Source organism: Corvus moneduloides, chromosome 2 (genome assembly GCF_009650955.1).
Source record: "Corvus moneduloides isolate bCorMon1 chromosome 2, bCorMon1.pri, whole genome shotgun sequence".
Lineage (NCBI taxonomy): Eukaryota > Metazoa > Chordata > Aves > Passeriformes > Corvidae > Corvus > Corvus moneduloides.
In genome coordinates, this window is record NC_045477.1 from 118,698,021 (window position 1) to 118,716,163 (window position 18,143).

At 38.2% G+C, this 18,143-nt stretch overlaps 1 protein-coding gene across 5 annotated transcripts in view; it reads right to left on the reverse strand.

Moving 5' to 3' along the window:
• The window catches only part of PKNOX1 (PBX/knotted 1 homeobox 1), a 39,092-nt gene that overhangs the window by 7,573 nt on the left and 13,376 nt on the right, over positions 1–18,143 (reverse strand). For 4 of the 5 annotated variants that reach the window (XM_032101036.1, XM_032101040.1, XM_032101039.1 and 1 more), the window contains 7 exons: positions 16,281–16,382; positions 14,080–14,207; positions 12,778–12,949; positions 5,152–5,322; positions 3,657–3,756; positions 2,708–2,805; positions 577–705 (listed from right to left, as the gene is read on the reverse strand). In XM_032101036.1, the coding sequence (XP_031956927.1) occupies positions 577–705; positions 2,708–2,805; positions 3,657–3,756; positions 5,152–5,322; positions 12,778–12,949; positions 14,080–14,207; positions 16,281–16,331 (849 nt within the window). In that variant the 5' untranslated portion in view covers positions 16,332–16,382. The remainder of the gene's footprint in view (positions 1–576; positions 706–2,707; positions 2,806–3,656; positions 3,757–5,151; positions 5,323–12,777; positions 12,950–14,079; positions 14,208–16,280; positions 16,383–18,143) is intronic. The other variant, XM_032101041.1, reaches the window with a different exon arrangement.

The window sequence follows — 18,143 nt, forward strand, 5'->3', positions numbered from 1 at the left end:
GTAACACAAGAAGTGCACACGCAATTTCCCTGGATCAGTTCTCTGCTGCAAAACAGTTGTAAAAGGCAAAATAGCAATCAACTAAACATTGTAATAGCTTGAGACCCATTTATCCTTTCAAAGTATTCCTGCAAAGGAAAGACAGCTGAAAGCACAAGCAGATAGTGACATGCTTGGTACACATCAGAAGGATTGGAAAGGAGATAAAGACAGAAAATTTGAAATTTTCCTCTGTCAAAAATACTGCTAAAACATCACAAAATACAGGTGGAATTTCTTTTCCTTGTGCCATGAACCAGGGTGCAGAGAGCGTTAAGTTCCCAACACAGTGAAATGAAGAAAGGCTCCTTGTAACTGTATTTATTGAGACCATGAAGTACAAACATAACATATTTATTAAAATATTAATAAGAGTCAGCTAGCATTAGACTGTGGAACTACTCCAAATGACTCCAGGGAAAACTGAACTGAGATTCCATAACTGACAACAGAATAACTTCACCTTGTTTATGAAGCAAAATCGTAAGAGACCACATGAAAGAGCTACATAAAAAACTGACCATGCTCAGTCCTTACCCCTATGTGCTGAAAGAGCCAAGATCTCATCACATTTGTAGCGTGCTTGGGAAGAACTCCTCTCTTATTTTTGGATGAGCCATCATCTTGATGCAAGATGCCTAGATCTTGGTTTAATTGCAACTGGAGCTGCACATGTAATTTGAGAAGAATTAAGGCAGTTAACGTAGTAATGGCAGTTCTGTATCAATGAATGAACAACTCATTTATAGAAGGAACAAAAAGAAATTAGGCTTGAATATCTTGAATATACTCACTGTGTGCAAACACAAACAACTATGGAAGCTGTAAAATATGACTGATTTAAGACTTAAATGGAGGACAAAGTAAAATTAATTATTATGCTGGAGTTGCAAACAAACATGCTAAAGGTCCTGCTAAATAAATGCATTAAATTCTCAAAGAGCATTAAGATCTATACAGTAGAACCTATAATTCACTTCACAAAACTCATACTACTTCCTAAATACTCAGATTTCTTTCTCTTTGTTTTTCACTTCCTATGGATTCATCAAATCATTTGCACATTGGTTATCTGAACATTTGGGAATACATTCTTAAATGCTTATATCGAAATAGAAAGAAACATAATATAAATTGCATGTAAGATTCTATTTCAGACAATTGCAACTGAAATAATTTTAAATCAGGTTTTCCAGACAAATTGGAGCAATTTCTTAAGCCAATCAATATGTAGGAAATGAGTTTTAAACAAGGTTTAGGCTATCAAATTACTACAAATATATATTTGGAGCACATTTTAATTTCCAAATTAATGTCTTACATTCTAAATAAACTGCTTGCCTATGGAGGCTTTATAATGAACTTTCAATAGCTTTTCCACAGTATTTTTCCCTACCTCCACAGCATTCTAAAACACTGAAAAAGAAGATATTGAAGAAGAATCTTCTGCAGGTGACCTTTGCATAGGTGGGTTTCGAGACTCCTACTAACATCAAGAGTAGTCACAGATGTACACAGAAGGTCAAGTCCTTTTTTTATTTATAGGCTAGAGGCATTATTTTCCTCTCAGTATTTTTTTTTTTCATAAAAGCTAAAAATCCCCATTTTTTTCAAAATCCCTTCAGTCCAGGAGAGTGATTTCACATATTTCTTTCTGAAAGGTGTGTGAGGACAGAGCTGTCTGTATTCCAGGGGAGAACATGGGTGAGTACAGATATGCTCCTGCCAATTAAAAGAACACTCCGTGCACACTTTTTTGGTTGGAAGGACAGAATAAGGAAAAAGAGAAGCCAGTGAGTCAGTGATTACCAAAAGATTTTATGCTGTGGAGATGGGAGCTCCTCATTCGCATTTTTAATGAAATCCAGATTCCAGGAAGATTTGATTTACCACTTCCAGAGAAAGCTAGCAAGGTTTTCTGTACCAGAAGATGGTCTAGTTTTCATGTTTCTTTAGTTGTTTGATCTCTTCAGATCCAACTCTTTAGAGTCTCCCTCAAAAGAGTGCTGGTCCTTATATTTTAGGGTATAAGGAACAAAAATTAAAGATCTCCCAAAGTCTTAACTGAGTATTTTGGAAGTTTTATAGAAAAATGTTTCTCAAAATAGATAAACTCTGAAATACATACAGTTTCACAGTACTAGTGGTTGCCTTTGTGATAAAAACCCAAATTTCTCACAACAGCAGTGTGGCACCTTAATGCAATACATTAAATCTATCTATAGATTCTATCTAAATAAATTAAATCTATCTATATAAACATAGTTCAATGATTAGAAGAGTTTTACATTGAAAAAGTGTTCATTTAATTCAGAGGGGTTTTTGGTTTGTGTTGGTGGGGGGATTTTGTTTGTTGGGTTTTTTTGTTTGTTGGGTTTAGGGAGGAGATTTTTTTTAATTTTAGTTTGGGGTTTTTTTTCATTCCATGTCCCTACACTCTTCTGGCACCAGTAAAGGAAGACAATTAACAGGTAGGAACTCTGATGACCTGTTGTGGCAAGGGGGACCTTGTGACATATTATACAGCCTGTAACTCCCACAGCAGTGGCCTCACTAATTTACCATTAATTACTCGTTCTGCCAGTGTGTCAAACTTAAACCAAAACTCTAAAAGCACTGAGATGTATTTCCACCCAGAACACCATTCTGTGGAGCCCATGAAACAAACCTGCGAGTTCTGGATCCGAATAGTCCCAGGTGACAGTGCCTGTGTCACCACTTGTCCTTGTGGAGTGACCACAGTGACTGGCTGATACACTGTCCCCCCTTGAAGCAAAACAGAAACACAGATTATGGGGAAGAAAAAGCCCTTCAAGTATTATTCTCTTTAAACACATCAGCACTGCACACCATCCAAGACTTTTGATATTATATCAATTATTCTCTTCTAGTCAGCATGCAAGATGTGCTCTTTGCTGCACTACAATTTTCTTCCATCCACAAAAAACTGTATGAAATTTGATTTTATTTCCCTGTATTTTAGGCATTCCAAATCTATTTTGAAAGGAACATGCCATGATTATCAGGCTATAAAGCAGTTCATCACGTTGTTTTAACTGAGTTAGGTCTTCAACCAACAAGGGTCACAACACCAAAATCACACCTATGTGTGGCCAGTGCTTAGGGCAGGCAGCTGGGTTTGATTTAAAACCTTGCTGAGAAGTAAGATAAAACATTTCAGCTCAAATGTCATTTCCATATAACAAGGACAGCAAGGATGTCACAGACTTGCAGGTGTGGTTCCAAATTCCAGGGAGCATGAGGCAGCCAACAAGTGCAATGGTTTAGGCAACGCATGTTTTTGTCAAATAGAATTACTCTTTTTAAAGGGGAAAAAAAAAAAGGAAGACACCACAGTCTGTGGAATGTCTTTTAACAAATGCAGTGTTGCACAGAAAGATCTCTTAATATTACATATGTAACTGCCACTCCTATAGGCATACTTGCTATACACATGAATTAAATAAACATTCATAAACCAGTGAAGCACTTGACTGTATTACAACAACTTTTCAGGTATTAAAACACATTTATAAAAGTATTTGTGTAGTTTTTGTAACAACTATAAAAGAAACCCAGATGAAGAGCAAGGTGCCAGTCGTTTTTGTGTGTCATACCTGCTACTGTTGCCATAGTTACATTTCCCTGCTGCAATGCTGATGCTGGCACCATGATCCCTTGGGGACTGAGTGTGCCTGCAATGGCACTTGGAATTTGCTAGAAAAATAAAACAATTAGTTGCTTACATTTTTAAAACTTTTCTTTTAAATGTAAGGAGATCAAGTATGCTTGTGTATTTTTATAATTTGTATTATGTATTTTTGGCTCTAAAATACATTTGGAGTTTACCTTCAAAGAGAAAGATACCTCATTATCTACATTAACTTCCTCATTATCACTAACCATTACCTTTGAAAACCCTCACAAAAAGCAACTGTTAGAAAAGATGCAAAACTATCTTGAGAAATTTTAGTTCTAGGTCTATAAAGAATAAGAGAAACAGTTTCCAAAGGCAAGAGGGAAAAAGGACAAATGAAATGACCCTTGATGCTCTTATTACAAGTATCAAAGCTTTAGAATTTTAGTTATTACCTTCATTCCTTCAATTTCAACATAATGCATTAAATATTCAATGTTTTATTCTGCTCAAGATAGCTCTTACTCAACTCTGAACATTTAACTCTTACACATTTCCTTAGTATGTATGAATAATCTCTTTTCATTGCAAATGCAAAATAGGTCCCTCTTTTCTCTACAGAAAACTGTAAGAGATATACAGAAAAACCCTTTTAAAAGCTGTTTTTGCCTGATTTTAGAATCTCCTTTCCACACTTCCAGACACCAAAACCTAAATAAGGAGTCCAGAAAGAGAAGTTTAAAAGTCATTGGGGCTTTTTTTAATACGGAGCATCAGACACATGAGTAATTCAGAGAAGGGCCATGCCCTAAGACTCGGGATCCAGGGGGTACTGGGGTGGCAGGGCTCATTCTGACAGCAAAAACCATCACCTATTAACTGCTGATAATTAACTGTGGTCCATTTAATACAGAAAATGCAATATTGTGAATTTAATCCGTCAGACTTTGTCTATCTATTCCAGAATATAGGTTGTGTATAAAATGTATCAGTCATCTCAATATTTTAATGAAGGAGGCAGACTAAGGAGGCCTTAACAAGGAAAATTTTTCTTCTTTGTTTATTCTGTTTCCTAACCTCCTTCCAACAAAATAGCAAATCCAGGCTGTTCTGAATATCTCCTCTTGCTGAACTGAGAGAAAATCATGAAAGGAAGACAGACAATAAAAAAATGACTCTGTGCTCTGGCACATTTCAACAAATTTGTCCATCAGGCAGTGGCATACAGGTGTGCACAAAAAGAACCCCCAGAAAACTAAGAAACAAAAAAAAAACCCCAAACAAAAACCCAACTCTTTGTATTATTAGTAACTGATTTGAGAAAATACAGGAAACTGCAGAACCTCTAGTAACTGATTTGAGAAAATACAGGAAACTGCAGAACCTCTGTTTGCAAACTGGCAGCAATACAAGTGTAGCTATAGGTTCCTAAGGAAATCTAAGCAAAAATCCACTGAACAGTACTTGAAACACACCTGAGATTGCACAGGCGAATAAGGACTTCCAGGCTCTCCACTTAGTAGAGTTTCACTGTTCATTTTTGTCTTCAGGCAGGCAATGTAACGACTACAGAAATCCTTGCAGAGTTCATTAACCTTTTCTAGCTCGAGCAGATGGATACGTAGAACTTGGATTGCTTTAACCATCTGAGGGAGAGAAAAAAAATTAGAACCAAAATAACTGTTCGTTAAAAAAGAAATATTTAATGTGAGATTTAAGCAAACACTACTTTCCAGTAACATCCAGATCACCCAATTAAAGCAGAGGTACTAATTGCTAGGTCCTGGAATGTGAAAGGAACACAAGTAAACTGCCACACAGGGAAAACAAAACAGGCAACAAAGTGATCTTTGTCACATGTGACACATCAGGAAGACAGAGCAGTTCAGGTGTCACAGGGCACAGGATGAGCCTGGACGTTCATGTGGTCTTTAACCCCCTCGTACAACTCTGGGTCACAGACCACACAAGACTGGAAGTGATGGAAAGCAATCCCATCCACATAAATTATCTGGAAAGCAGGGCTGGGACAGGCTTGGCCAGCAGCAGTTCTCTTGAGATCTATAAATCAGAACTACCAGGTTCAGCTGCATGTTACACCCTGACACAAGGAAACCAGAAAGGTACAGATGAGTTTGACATACAGTGAGAAAGAAGACTCTCCTGTGATTAAGCATAAATTTGTCACACAGATTGTTAGGGAGGATGAAAGCTTTTATTTTTCCATAAAATTAGAATTAAGAGGTCCCAAATTTAGTCACACTGTTCACCAAAGCTTAAACTAATCAAACAGTTCTTCAGTGCTACAGCTTTTAAGTTCCTCTGTGATTGTATGTGAAAGATGAACAACTCTCAGGTAAAATCTTGTAAGAACTTCCAGGTGAGGAGACTGATTCTGAAATACAAAACATTAAATACAAAGCACTAAACCAAATTTAAAACCCCCCCACGTTTAAATGGAAATCCAAGTACAGGAGATATGTGTGTGAGGAGAATACTTGCCATGCTTCGTGTGAGAAAAACACTGTAAGCCCGGATAACCAATGGCATTACATACTGCATAAAAATAGCTTAGATGATTGTAAGGGTCATGGCAGAACATCAGAAGCTAAAACCAAATCCAGATGGTCTAAAAGCAGTAGGAAATCCAGGACATTCAAATATGTACACAACACACCAGCAAAGTAATTATTTTTTATACAACATGCCACCCCCAACATTTCTGTGCTGTGCTGGATCTCTGAGATAAATATCCTTCAGTTTTATGAAACTGAACAATTGTCATTTTGAAGCATAGTGCAGAGCTTGACTTTACAATTATTTGGAAAAACCTGTCCTATACAAGGGGTTATTTACCTGGGCAGACCATTGAACCCAGTGAACAGAAATGATACCTTCCAAACTAAGCTACCCATTACTTCCAACTCAAGAAGCCAACTGGGAGCTGAAGATGCCTTTGCTCAAGTCACCCAAAGGAGATCAAGGCAGGAAAACTTTTGGGCGTGCTCCCCTCTCCACCACAACACTTTCACTGAGACACATCTTTTCCTTGTTTTTTCAGCAGAAGATACTCCAGTTCTAGGACACCCACTCAGTGTAGACTATTGTGTGTTAAAACAAACAAGATGAAAAAAAATTAAGAAATTAAGTGATTAAAAAGAAAAAAAAAAAAGGAAATTGTGCTTCTTCTCAGGGCCAGAAAGGAAAAAAACTCCCATACATCTTTCAAAAAAGAGCTGCAGAAAAACCTGAGCTGTAGATTTGAGGGAGTTGATCCAAATGAATATCTGGTAACTCTTTTGACCTATGACACTGAAAGCCTTTGAAACACTAAGAGCAATGACCCAGCACTGAGACACAAACCAGAGATCTAACCCAGCCCAGGTTGCTGTTTAAACAGTGCTTAAGCACCTTTAAACACAGCAAAGTTAAAGCATGCAAATTTAAATAAATTTTAACATTAAACAAAGCTCATCTGTGTTTCAAGAAATTCTGTCTCTGTTTCAGAGACAAAAGAGCTTGAAATAGAAAATTCTTCATGTGTGACAATCAACAAATTGCACATAATATTAGTGAATGCTTTAAACATTCAGTTAAAACTAAGGTAACAAAATATGCTTTTGGACACATAATATTTGACCAGGCTAGAGATTAGTTTATTTTTGCTTAGTCAAGAGAGTTGGGGTTTCTTAAACATTAGCCATATATGTATTATTTATTTATCAGCATGTACTTGGAGGAAAAATAAAAGTCCTTTCTTCAGCTTAGACTCAGTTTAAAATTGATGGTTGGTACTTGAGATGAAAATTGAATTAAAGTCAAAATTAACCACAAACCCAGAGTCAGTAACACTACCCAGGTTTCTGCAGAGCTCCTCTCCATCACACTACTCCTGCAGGAAGCTGTGCTACTGCGGTTAGGAGGAAAGCAAAGCTTTGTAAATATGCCATGCCTGTCACCAGGACTTATTGACTCATTTACAGCTACATTAACCATGGCCATATGGCTGCTGCTCTCTTGCAGCATGGGTGAACTGAACTTAATGTTAGCAGAAGTTCACTTTTTCCTTAAAACTACAAAAATCAAGAACTCCTGATAAAATCACCCATGCTGGACAAAAGTGAGACAAAGAAATGTTTTCAGACAGGCCACAACAGCAGTAATATTTCATTATTCAGTGCTGCTGCATAGAATATGCCACGGAATAATGTATTTTTATAACCAAATTGATTTAGTCTTTTCAGCTGTCTAAATAAACCTGGAGTATAATTTCAGAGAAATGCACAAAGATGAAGTAACCATGAGATTTGTGTATATTCACAGAATCCTAGAATGGTTTGGGTTGGACAGGACCTTAAAGATCATCCTGTTCCAACCCCTGCCATGGGCAAGGACACCTTCCACTAGTGTTGCAATTGTTTTAAGTAAAGATAATGGTAAACTACTGAGCAGAGAAAGAAAAGTTACTGAAAAACTGCCAGTTCTTGCTATCCAGAGCCTATTCATATATAAGTATGTCTCCAAATTTAAGAAATGGTATCTTTAACCCTAAATACGCTTCAGATTGTGGCTGTGTCCTGCCTTCAGTGCCTCAAGCCCGTGGTGCAAAGGCACAGACACAGCGTGCACTGCCTTGGTCATGATCCCCAGCTCACCTTTGCTGATGTGAAACACAGAGTCACAGTTTTTTATGGATTTCAGACCACACAGCAACTACATATGTGGGCAACATACACGAAAGAATCTCCATATACTGACACATAATCTCCTCATGCAAACAACTCTTTTCATTTTCAAAAAGCCCAATTAAAAGATGTACATTCACAGCTCACCTACCTCCCTGACCCAAATCCTCCTGGGACAACTTAGATTTTCAGGGGAAGAACACAAACTCTGTGTTTGTGCTTCTTTTGCTTTCGTTTGTTTTGCTTTGATAACCTCTCTCCTCTATTTTGAGTCCCCAGCTATGAGACATAGATAGAAAAGGTATAGCTAGACGTTTATGGGACAGTTCTGCAAATTAAACAGCAAAAGCACTATTCAGAAAGGCTTGTTCAGTCAATATTCAAATGACATCAGCTGACTTCACCACTACAATTCTTCCTGACACAACTAAAAATTCAATAGAATTGAGAAGAGGGTACTGAACCAAAAATCCTTACCCCAAATGAAACAAAAAACTCGGGGGTCTTCAAAAAAGGCAGTTTCCTGTTCAACTACAGAAGGCAGAGTATATTTAACAGTCCTTTTTTTGTATTGTGTCTAGACTTGACAAAGCCCTAATGTGGGGAAATTTTAAAAATCCACGCATATGTGGGAAAAGTTTACTCTGAACAGAAGCAACACCAGAGGCAGGAACCACCCTGAGGCAATGTGGTATTTCTGCAGCGTCTGGGTTAGCAGTGAGCAACAAAAAAGTGTAAAGCAATGAATGTCTTAAAACATAAAATAATCTGTGAAAGGTCTAAAAAAACTCTCTGCAAGCACTCATGCTGAACAACTTCTCAGACATGGAGGAATCTGTGTATGTCCTATGCACAAAAGGAGACTAATGGAGAACAAAGAGCAGCTGGTGCCTTTTCAATCCAGGATCTGTTTTATCTGTGAAAATGAGGCAGAGATAGCAAAGGGTAAGGGGCAAAGGGTGTGGAGCTCCGACAGATGACACTCCATGTCATGTGGATACAGCTGAGCACACTTCCAGAAAGCATGTGCACTTCAGAACCTCTGGCAGCAATACAGACCACCAAAATCTGGTTATTGACAGCAAACACATGTCTTCTGACACTGATGCTTGATGTAAGGATTAAGGGGGATGTAAAGAACATTCCAAGACGGTATGGAGGAAGTTAGATCTCTAGGAAAGCACATTTCCAATGTAGTAAGAACACGAGCACAACCTTCAGCTTCCACTTCCTTCCCACAGGATTTGAAAACAGGAGCTCTGCAGCACAGAATCACAGGGTCATCCCAGAGCACATGGCACAGGATTGCACCCAGCCTTGGGAAAGACACTGCAGAAGTAAAAGGCCTGGTAACAACTCTCCTGGATTGACCACGACCCTTTGCCCTGCTGCTTCAAGATCACCAACTGATGCTTTTGGAGAGCTTAACTGGGAAGAACAGAACCTCTAGAACAGAATCCCTCCATGCAGATAGTAACAAGGGTTTGAAACCTGGCTTACAAGCCAGGCTTAGCAATATCCTTAAAGTTAAGTTTCAGGTGGATGCTACCTGCATTTCCCAGTGCTGAAATCCTTTTTAATACTAATGCAGGAAGCCACCAATTAATTCAGAATGGGAATTATAATACCAAAGTAACGAGATAATCTAGACCATAGCTTAGTAAGAGCTATACAAATTGGAGCAAGCATCCACTGCTCTTAATGAACTTCCTTTCTGGTCAAACTGATCTAATGCCTGTGCCACCCAGATTAACATTCTATGGTTCTCTGGATGAACTCCAAACTCCTCTTGTGGAGTATTCAAGATGTTTCAAGTGAGTGAGTGCACAATGTGGAACATTGCCAGGACTGTAAGTGACTCCACAATCACTATCTATGACCCTTCATAATTTCTGTTATCTAGTTAATTAGCCCACAGGCAGCATGGAATTACATTCTGCTGTTTTGGAGCTGTCAGTTGAAGCTCTGTCACAGAAGTTGCAGTCTGGCTGAGTTCTACTTCCCAAAGAGGTAAAAGGAAAAAAAATGAAGCAGCTGACCAATTTCCTTAGTGTAGCAGGCCTGTGACTCTCAGATAGGACTTGAATTTGGCTCTTTGGAATGTTGTGATGCTCAATTCATCCCAGTTTAGCTCTGGCTCCAAGTTGATCCTACTGAGCGAGCATTTACACCTTATTTGTTTGACTCTGCTCCACCCTCTAGCCCAGTCTAATTATCAGTTTTAACAGCTTCTCCTTCCAGATGAACGGCTGAATTAACATTGGAGTTAAAAAGGGAAGGACAGCAAGAGCAGAAGATGTAACAAAGGTGCACAATAGTGTTTCTCTCTACTAAAGAGAGACTTTTTATCGCTATAAAAAAAAATGTATGTGACAGAAGGCAGAAAAAATTGCCCATCTACAGTCTCCCCTGAGGCAAGCACCAGTATTTCAAGCAGAAAAAGAGACTGAAAGCCATGCTAGCCACTTCACAACCTGACAGAAACTTGTGCTCCCTGCCCCAGACAAAACGAAGAGCCTGTAGGAACTCAGCTGTTCAGAGCTCCCAGCCTCCAGGACAGGCAGAGGACACGCTGCACTCAGGTTTCACTTGGTATCCAGTAGCAGAAAGTCACAGCTAACAATACGGCCACAGGACAGGAGTTCAATGCCAAAGACTTTTGATTTTGCAACGTGGTTCCACTTTAAGCTGCTACTGACCTCAGCAGCCACAGAATCCAGGACATAAACAAATACCTCCTCACCCACCTCAAGCAAAACCAGCCAGATTTGTGCAGCCCATCGGCAAAGGGAAAGGCCACATGAACCAAGAGACTTTGTCACTAAAACCACAAACAGGTCAACGACAGGAAGGACTATCTGAACACACCAAGCCCAACTACAACCAAAGCAAGCTGGATCTGAGAGAATGTTTATGCATGACCAAAAGCAAGGGAACAGGCCAAGGCAAGCAGGATCTTTGGGAAACCAATCTTTGGAGGCTCACGGAAACCACAGAATAGCTGAGGTTGGAAGGGGGACCTCTGGAGATTGTTTCATCCAACCCTCCTGCTCAGAGCAAGGTCAGCTAGGGCAGGTTCCTCAGGGCCATGTCCAGCTGAGTTTGACTGTGTCCAAGGATGGAGATTCCACAACTCTCTGGGCAGTATTCAGTCACCCTCGCAGTAAAAAGCTTTAATGGAACTTCCTGTGTATCAATTTATGCCCATTTCCTATTGCCCTTTTACTGGGCACCACTGGGAAGAGTCAGTCTGTCTTTTTATTCCCCTGTTAGTACTTGGCATTTCCCTTTGCTGAATTCCAGGAGATTCCCATTCTTCTGCTTCTCCAAAAGCAACGAAGTACCTCTGAACAGTGGCAGAGCCACTTGTGGGTCAGCTCCTCCTCCCAGTTCTACAACACCTGCAAACTTGCTGAGGGTTCATTCTGCCCCATCACCCCAGTCACTAATGGAGATGTTAAACAGCTCTGGTTCCACAACCAGTCCCTGGAGAACAGCACTTCTGAGTAGCCCTCAACTGGACTTCATGCTGCTGACCAGAATCCCTTGAGCCCAGGGGTTCACCCAGTTTTCAGTCCATCTCACTGCTCATTTCTCCTGTCCATGTCTTACCAGTCTGTCTATGAGAACATTGTAAGAGACATCCAAAGTCAAGATAAAGCACAACCACTGCTCTTTCCTCACCCACTGAGCCACAGCTACTACATTCCAACTACTAGATTTCAGCTGTGCTTCTGAAAGGAAACTGTGATTAGAGAGAGACAGGAAAACAGTGTTTTTGTGTTGAATTCAGAGAGTTACAAATTAAGAAAATAACCTGAGGCTTAGCAAGTCAGCAGACCTGCTTCATGCAGAACAGAACTAACTCTCATTTTTGAGTAAAATATTGAAGGCAAGTATATTCGAAATGGGGATATCAAAGGAAGGACTTTCAAAAGGCCTAAAAGAGTCAATGACATGAAAGAAAAAAATTGTATATGTTAAAGACTTTCTAAGCTCATCTTATAACAACTCTCACATTAACTAAGTGAACCATGATTTAATTAAAATTGGAAAAAAATTTACATCAATTACATGTTTTCGATAAATATGTTAAACACCCAACACTCTAAAATTAATTTGCAGAGTCAATCTGGCTATGGAAAGGATTTGTTTCTTTTTGTCTCCAATACATTCATGTCAGCCAGCTGAGAATAGGAAACAACTGTGAAGAGCCTGGTGTAAATTTACAGATAAAAGGGAAAAGGGCGTCAGAAGAAATTGAAAAAAATATTTTTAAGCATTAATATAAGGAAGAATCTCTCACAGGCAGAAAAGTATGAGGAGAAACTATGAGAACCAGTTGACATCAGAAATTAGGAAGAAGCTGCAAATGTGATGATTGTTTCAGAAATGAAACAAACAGCTAATACTTACCAAATTATCCGTTTCTGGATCTTCACAGAAAAAAGGTTTTCCTTCTTTCTCCTGCTTCCTTACAAAGTTTTCGATATCTACATCAAAGCTGGCAGAAGTTGTGCCTTCTGAGCCTTGTGTAGATTGTTCACATTTTTCAAATAATAGTGCTAACAAGGGAAATAGTGGGTGCCTAGAAAAAAAAAGTTTAAATACATGAATAAGTATTTTCACTTATGTGAAAATTAAGACATCTAGCTCAGAAAAGCTCACAGTTACTCATGGGTGTGCCAAGTTCTGGAAGAGACTGCATATAACACCACTGGCTAGAGCAAAATAAGATAGGAGTTTATTTTCATTTTGATTTACCACACTCCAGAGGCAAATACAGCAGTAAAATACATATATATTTAATTAAAGAGAACAATCAAAAGCAAAAAAGCTCTGACTGTTTAATTCACTGTAATTGAGTGGCATTGAGATAGATTAATACAGCGCACTAGAAACGAGATTTAGGACTTACAAATAGGATGAATGCAGATTTAAATGAAGCCTGCTAAAATTCATTTATTCTTTAATGTAAGCCATACTTATACATCATGAAATAACTTTAAAAAATTGAGAAGAGTATTCAGGCTGAGCTCAGAAGCCTCCTGTGAAATCATGCTCTGAGGAGAAGATGATGTAGTTAGCACAAGTCTGTAAATGAATGGATACATCCTTCTGCCTCAGGTTGGGAATTTTTGGTGTTTTGTTTGGCTTCTTCCCTTTTTTTTTCCCCTTTAACCTGAAAACCAGTAATAACTCTGTCTTTATAAAGTAGTTAAACTGAAAGAACACCCAACCCCATCAAACCTGAGCAAACTGCTTAGCACAGCACTTAACACTGAAAAGTCTCAAATTAGTGTGTTCATACATCAATATTTAATCCATTTTGAGCTAATTACTGGGGAATAGATTGTTATCCCTAAAGAAAAAGGAGTAAAGATTGACCTAATTACAATAAAAGTAAAAACTTGTATTAAAGATAAAAGCTACAATATGACAAATAGGGACCATAGTTTAAAGTCTAAGTAGCTTGCTAAATTTTGCAGCCACCCTTTAAAACTCTGCTGAAATTGAAGAATCCCACCACCTCAGGAGGTTTTTCCTTGGCTGATGACTGACAGTGAAGACTTTTTGATCTCCTTCTTTCCCTACAAACTATGGAAACAGCCAAGAGATCACCTGATTTTAAGCTACTTATTATTTCTTTATTAAAAAAAATAAATCCTCTACCCTATCCTTTACCCTTCAAAACACAGAACACGAGTCCATCACTACCTGTAAATGGCCTGCTTGTCTGCATCCATTGGAGTCTGAGATTCTACAGGGGCAGGACTCACCCCTTCGGCATCAGTTTCAGAGCAGTTGGGATCTTGTTCAGTTTTTAACTCTGTTACCACTTGCATCTGTAGAAAAAAGGGTAAGTTCTAAGTAAATCTGTAGCCCTGACGTAAAATAAGGGTACTGTGTTCTAAGGGAAGAGCAGTGCAAAGGGCTCCTAAATTGCCAGAAGGTTGGTGTGACTTGGCAGTGACTCAAGAAGTTGTAGCAGTAACAAAACCCATCTTTTAATCCCTGACACTTTTTGATGGATAAAGGTCACTTGAAGTTTTAGCATTTGGCTTTAAAATGGGAATGACAGATATTAGCAAATTGTTAAAGCATTTTGTTTCTGCAGTGGCTGTTTTTGGAACAGCCTATAGTATACTGCTCCAAGAAGTTTATGGGAATGTCTGCATAAAAATCCTTTAGGATGAAATCAATGTAAAGAAATTTATCCTCTTAAGTTTTCTTTCTTATTTCTTACTGTGCCTTGTATCAGGATACTGAGGAAAAGGATCTTCTTGGGTTTTCCGCCCATTAAAATGCACATTTTCTTAAAAAGATCTGAAATATTCTGTGTCCCTCAAGTCCTTCAATTATAGAAGCATAATCTCCCATGACCTTTAGCACTCCATTTTACATACTGTAATGACCAAGTATTTTAGGACTATCAAACTACATGAAAACAGCAGTAACTCCTTCTACACATCCATTTACCACACATTTATACCATGGAAAAGCAACACAGAGCCACAGCTTCACCTGACCACCTCCTAAATTGCATTAGGAGGCTGGGTATACCTTTGGGGTGCTTTGAAGGTGCTGAAAGTGGTTTTTCCATCACCTCCAGCTAAATACCTTTTGGACTAAAGGTCTTACAGGAACCAGAACTGTGAAAGTCACAGTTTCCACCCCTCAGCCTAAACTCTGGTTTCCTCCCGTTTGAGCATCTGCACAAAGACATGAAACCACTGCAATCTTTTCTCTTACTTCTCTTTTATCTCAAGTAGAGGACAGATGCTGTTCTAGGTATCTCCAGGCAGCCAGAACTGACAGCTGCAGAGAGGAAGGCCTCCTGAAACTATTAGAGAACCTGACTTTAACAGAATTTAATTTATTTCCACACAACAGGAACAGAAAATTTTTTACTATTCTGAACACAGTCTGGAAGAACCAAAAGGTTTGTGCTGTATTACCTGTTGGGGCCAAGCCACCTCCTAGCAAAGTCAGAAACTGAGAAAATCCAGCATCTCTCACCCAACAGAGCAGCCTGCCTTGCAAAGAGCTCCCTCAGCAAGCAAAAATGATTTTCAAGCCAGAATGCTTGCAAAAAAAAGAAGATGCAACTAATGGACTCATTTCTTGGCTAATGACAGGAAGGAGGAGCAAATTAGGGGATGACTCAGACAAGTGATTATAAATGTTGGCCATACATCTGCAGAGTTCTGTTAGGGTTCTATCTCCCTAGGAGGAAGAAAAAGCTCACTTAAAACTTCAAGTTTTTTCTGTGGGCCATTTCCAAACTAGAAAAACAGCAGGCACCCAAATTACCTGTCTACCTTGGACACCAAGAGCTTGAAATATGCAACAAACAGGAAGAAAAAGCTCTCTCCCAGTCTGTTATTTAGAAAAATACATATTTGACTTTCACTGCCACAGGATGGTATGTATTTGCTGGGGGAATAAAGTCAAATATGTAAGGTAGGTAAGAGGAGAGAGAGAAATCACAATTGCAATAAAAGAAAGAAACAATACAACTAAAAATCAAAAATCTGACTGCGTTCAGATTAACATTTTATAAGAGATGTGGAAGGCTGCTGGTTTTCTTCTGACTGTTCCCTGTTGTTGCCATCTGCTGACAGAAGTACTTGTATTTATTGCTCAGGGCTGACACAGAGTAACAGAAAAATGGGTCTTCAGAGTACAGGTCACCTCATGACTTGTCTCCAGTTAACAACATTTTAATTTGGCAATTTAAAGTGTACAAATGCACAGCCTGTTGTACAAAAAAAAGAAACATCATGACCAGAGATAACATGAGTATGTTTCATTATTCCAGCTTAAACAATGCCAAAGCAGGCACTAAGGACAAAGTCACTATTTTTTTTCTTCCTCCTAACTGTATTTAGCTCCTAGAGAAATGAAAACACACCTACCTGTTGTCCATCTTGATAGTTGTCTATACTTAATGTCTGTGTTGCCATCATGGTTATTAAGACATTAATTATGTCAAATCATCATAAGTGTGAACAAATATTCTTTAAAGAAAAAAAAAATAATCAGTTACAGAAGTGGCCACTTAGAAACCAGTTCTAAACGATGAAGAAAAAATAAAGGTAAAATTTAAGACTTATGCACACCTCTCGGAGAGTTTATTGATAACAATGGCCATGTGCACATTCAAACAACAAAAAATTCCGTTTGGAACTATAACAGGTTTCATTAGCAGAAAGTTCATAGCATATTTTTATATTTTAAAGTAAAAATTTTAATAAGAGGCTGAGGTTCTTTTACACTCACAAACTTCAAGTAAACTTTAGCACTTATTTCTGCACTACTTAACAGACATTCTAAGATAAAACATGAAATCTAGAAACAGGCAGGGTTATGTTTCTGTGTTTTGAAAAGGCTACCAACCCACTGAGCATTGCTGAAATAATAATAGTTAAAAATGATGAACCAAATGCAAAGTGTTAAGGAATACCCTGTTCACTTATGAGTGTGAATCCCATATTCTAAAGTAGGACCTGAAACTACTTTCAGAGACCCAAGGCTCAAATCACTTCTGACACCAGGAATTTGCCATCCAAGCCATTTAGGGTTCAACAAAGAATGGGACAATATCTAACAATATCTTAGATAATAACAATATCTAAATAATTTTAAGCAATTGGGCCCACGTGATTATAAAGTTTCAAAAGCGACAGAAGAATTCAGAAGTCTCAATTTCAGAGACACTTGATACTTTGGGAAATACTAATTACAACAGGATTTAAACACAAGTATGTGTTATGCATCATGTTATTCCCTCTAGGCATTAGCTGGAGTTTGATGCCCAGATGAGTTAAACATTTTTAAGTTAAGACACACAGTAATTAAAAAAAAATAAATTAGCAAAGCACCACCATCAGATAGTGTGCACCCATCAAATTACTACTTCACATTTCATTTTCTTGTCAGATTTGCAGCCATTACAACTGAAATCACATAGCTCATTAAGCTATTACCAGTAACTATTAACAGAGAAGTCAATTTTCCTTGACACATAGGCGTCCTAATGTTTAACTACTATTAAAAAAAAATCCGTATTAAAAAAGAAGTCACAGCTTATGTCTTAAAAAAGATTACATCCAGATAGTAATTCCAGGTTTTCTGCTCTTTTCCACTTATGTCAGTATTGAAAAAACTAAGTTTTAAAATTTTCACCAGTTTAAGATCTGAAACAGAGTAATTTTTTTTTTTTGTAATGTGTTCCATCACTACAAATTTTTCAATTATTTTTAAGTCCTTCCCTTACTATTCTATACTACTACTGCATATGACCATTTTTAAGAGCAGTTTTTACATTTCTGGATATCTTCCCCTACAGATTATAATAGTCTCAAGTGAGTGTTTCATTTTGGAAACACAGGACAAATTTCAAGGTTCCCTTCTTTGATAACAGTTTCAGGCACAGAGACAAACCAAACTCCTCAGGAGAAACCTCAAAAAGCCTTACTTTGCATCAAATTCACTCACTGTAATTCCTACGTATGAGTGCAGTGTTTAAAATCTTTTTTTAAACAGCTTCAAAGACCAGAGAAGTTCACCAGGATGATGTAAGCATGGCTTCCTCTACGAACTAGGTTATATCTGTTTTTACAGAACATCAGTATTCTTTCTTTGAAACTCCAAAAACGTTACTGATTCCTCCACGAAAGTTAAAAATACAAAGGGAACAACATAAGTGCACTCACTGGTACAAGTACTTCAGATTTAAAAATCTTTTTTACAGTTATGAATCACTTAGTGTTAAAAGT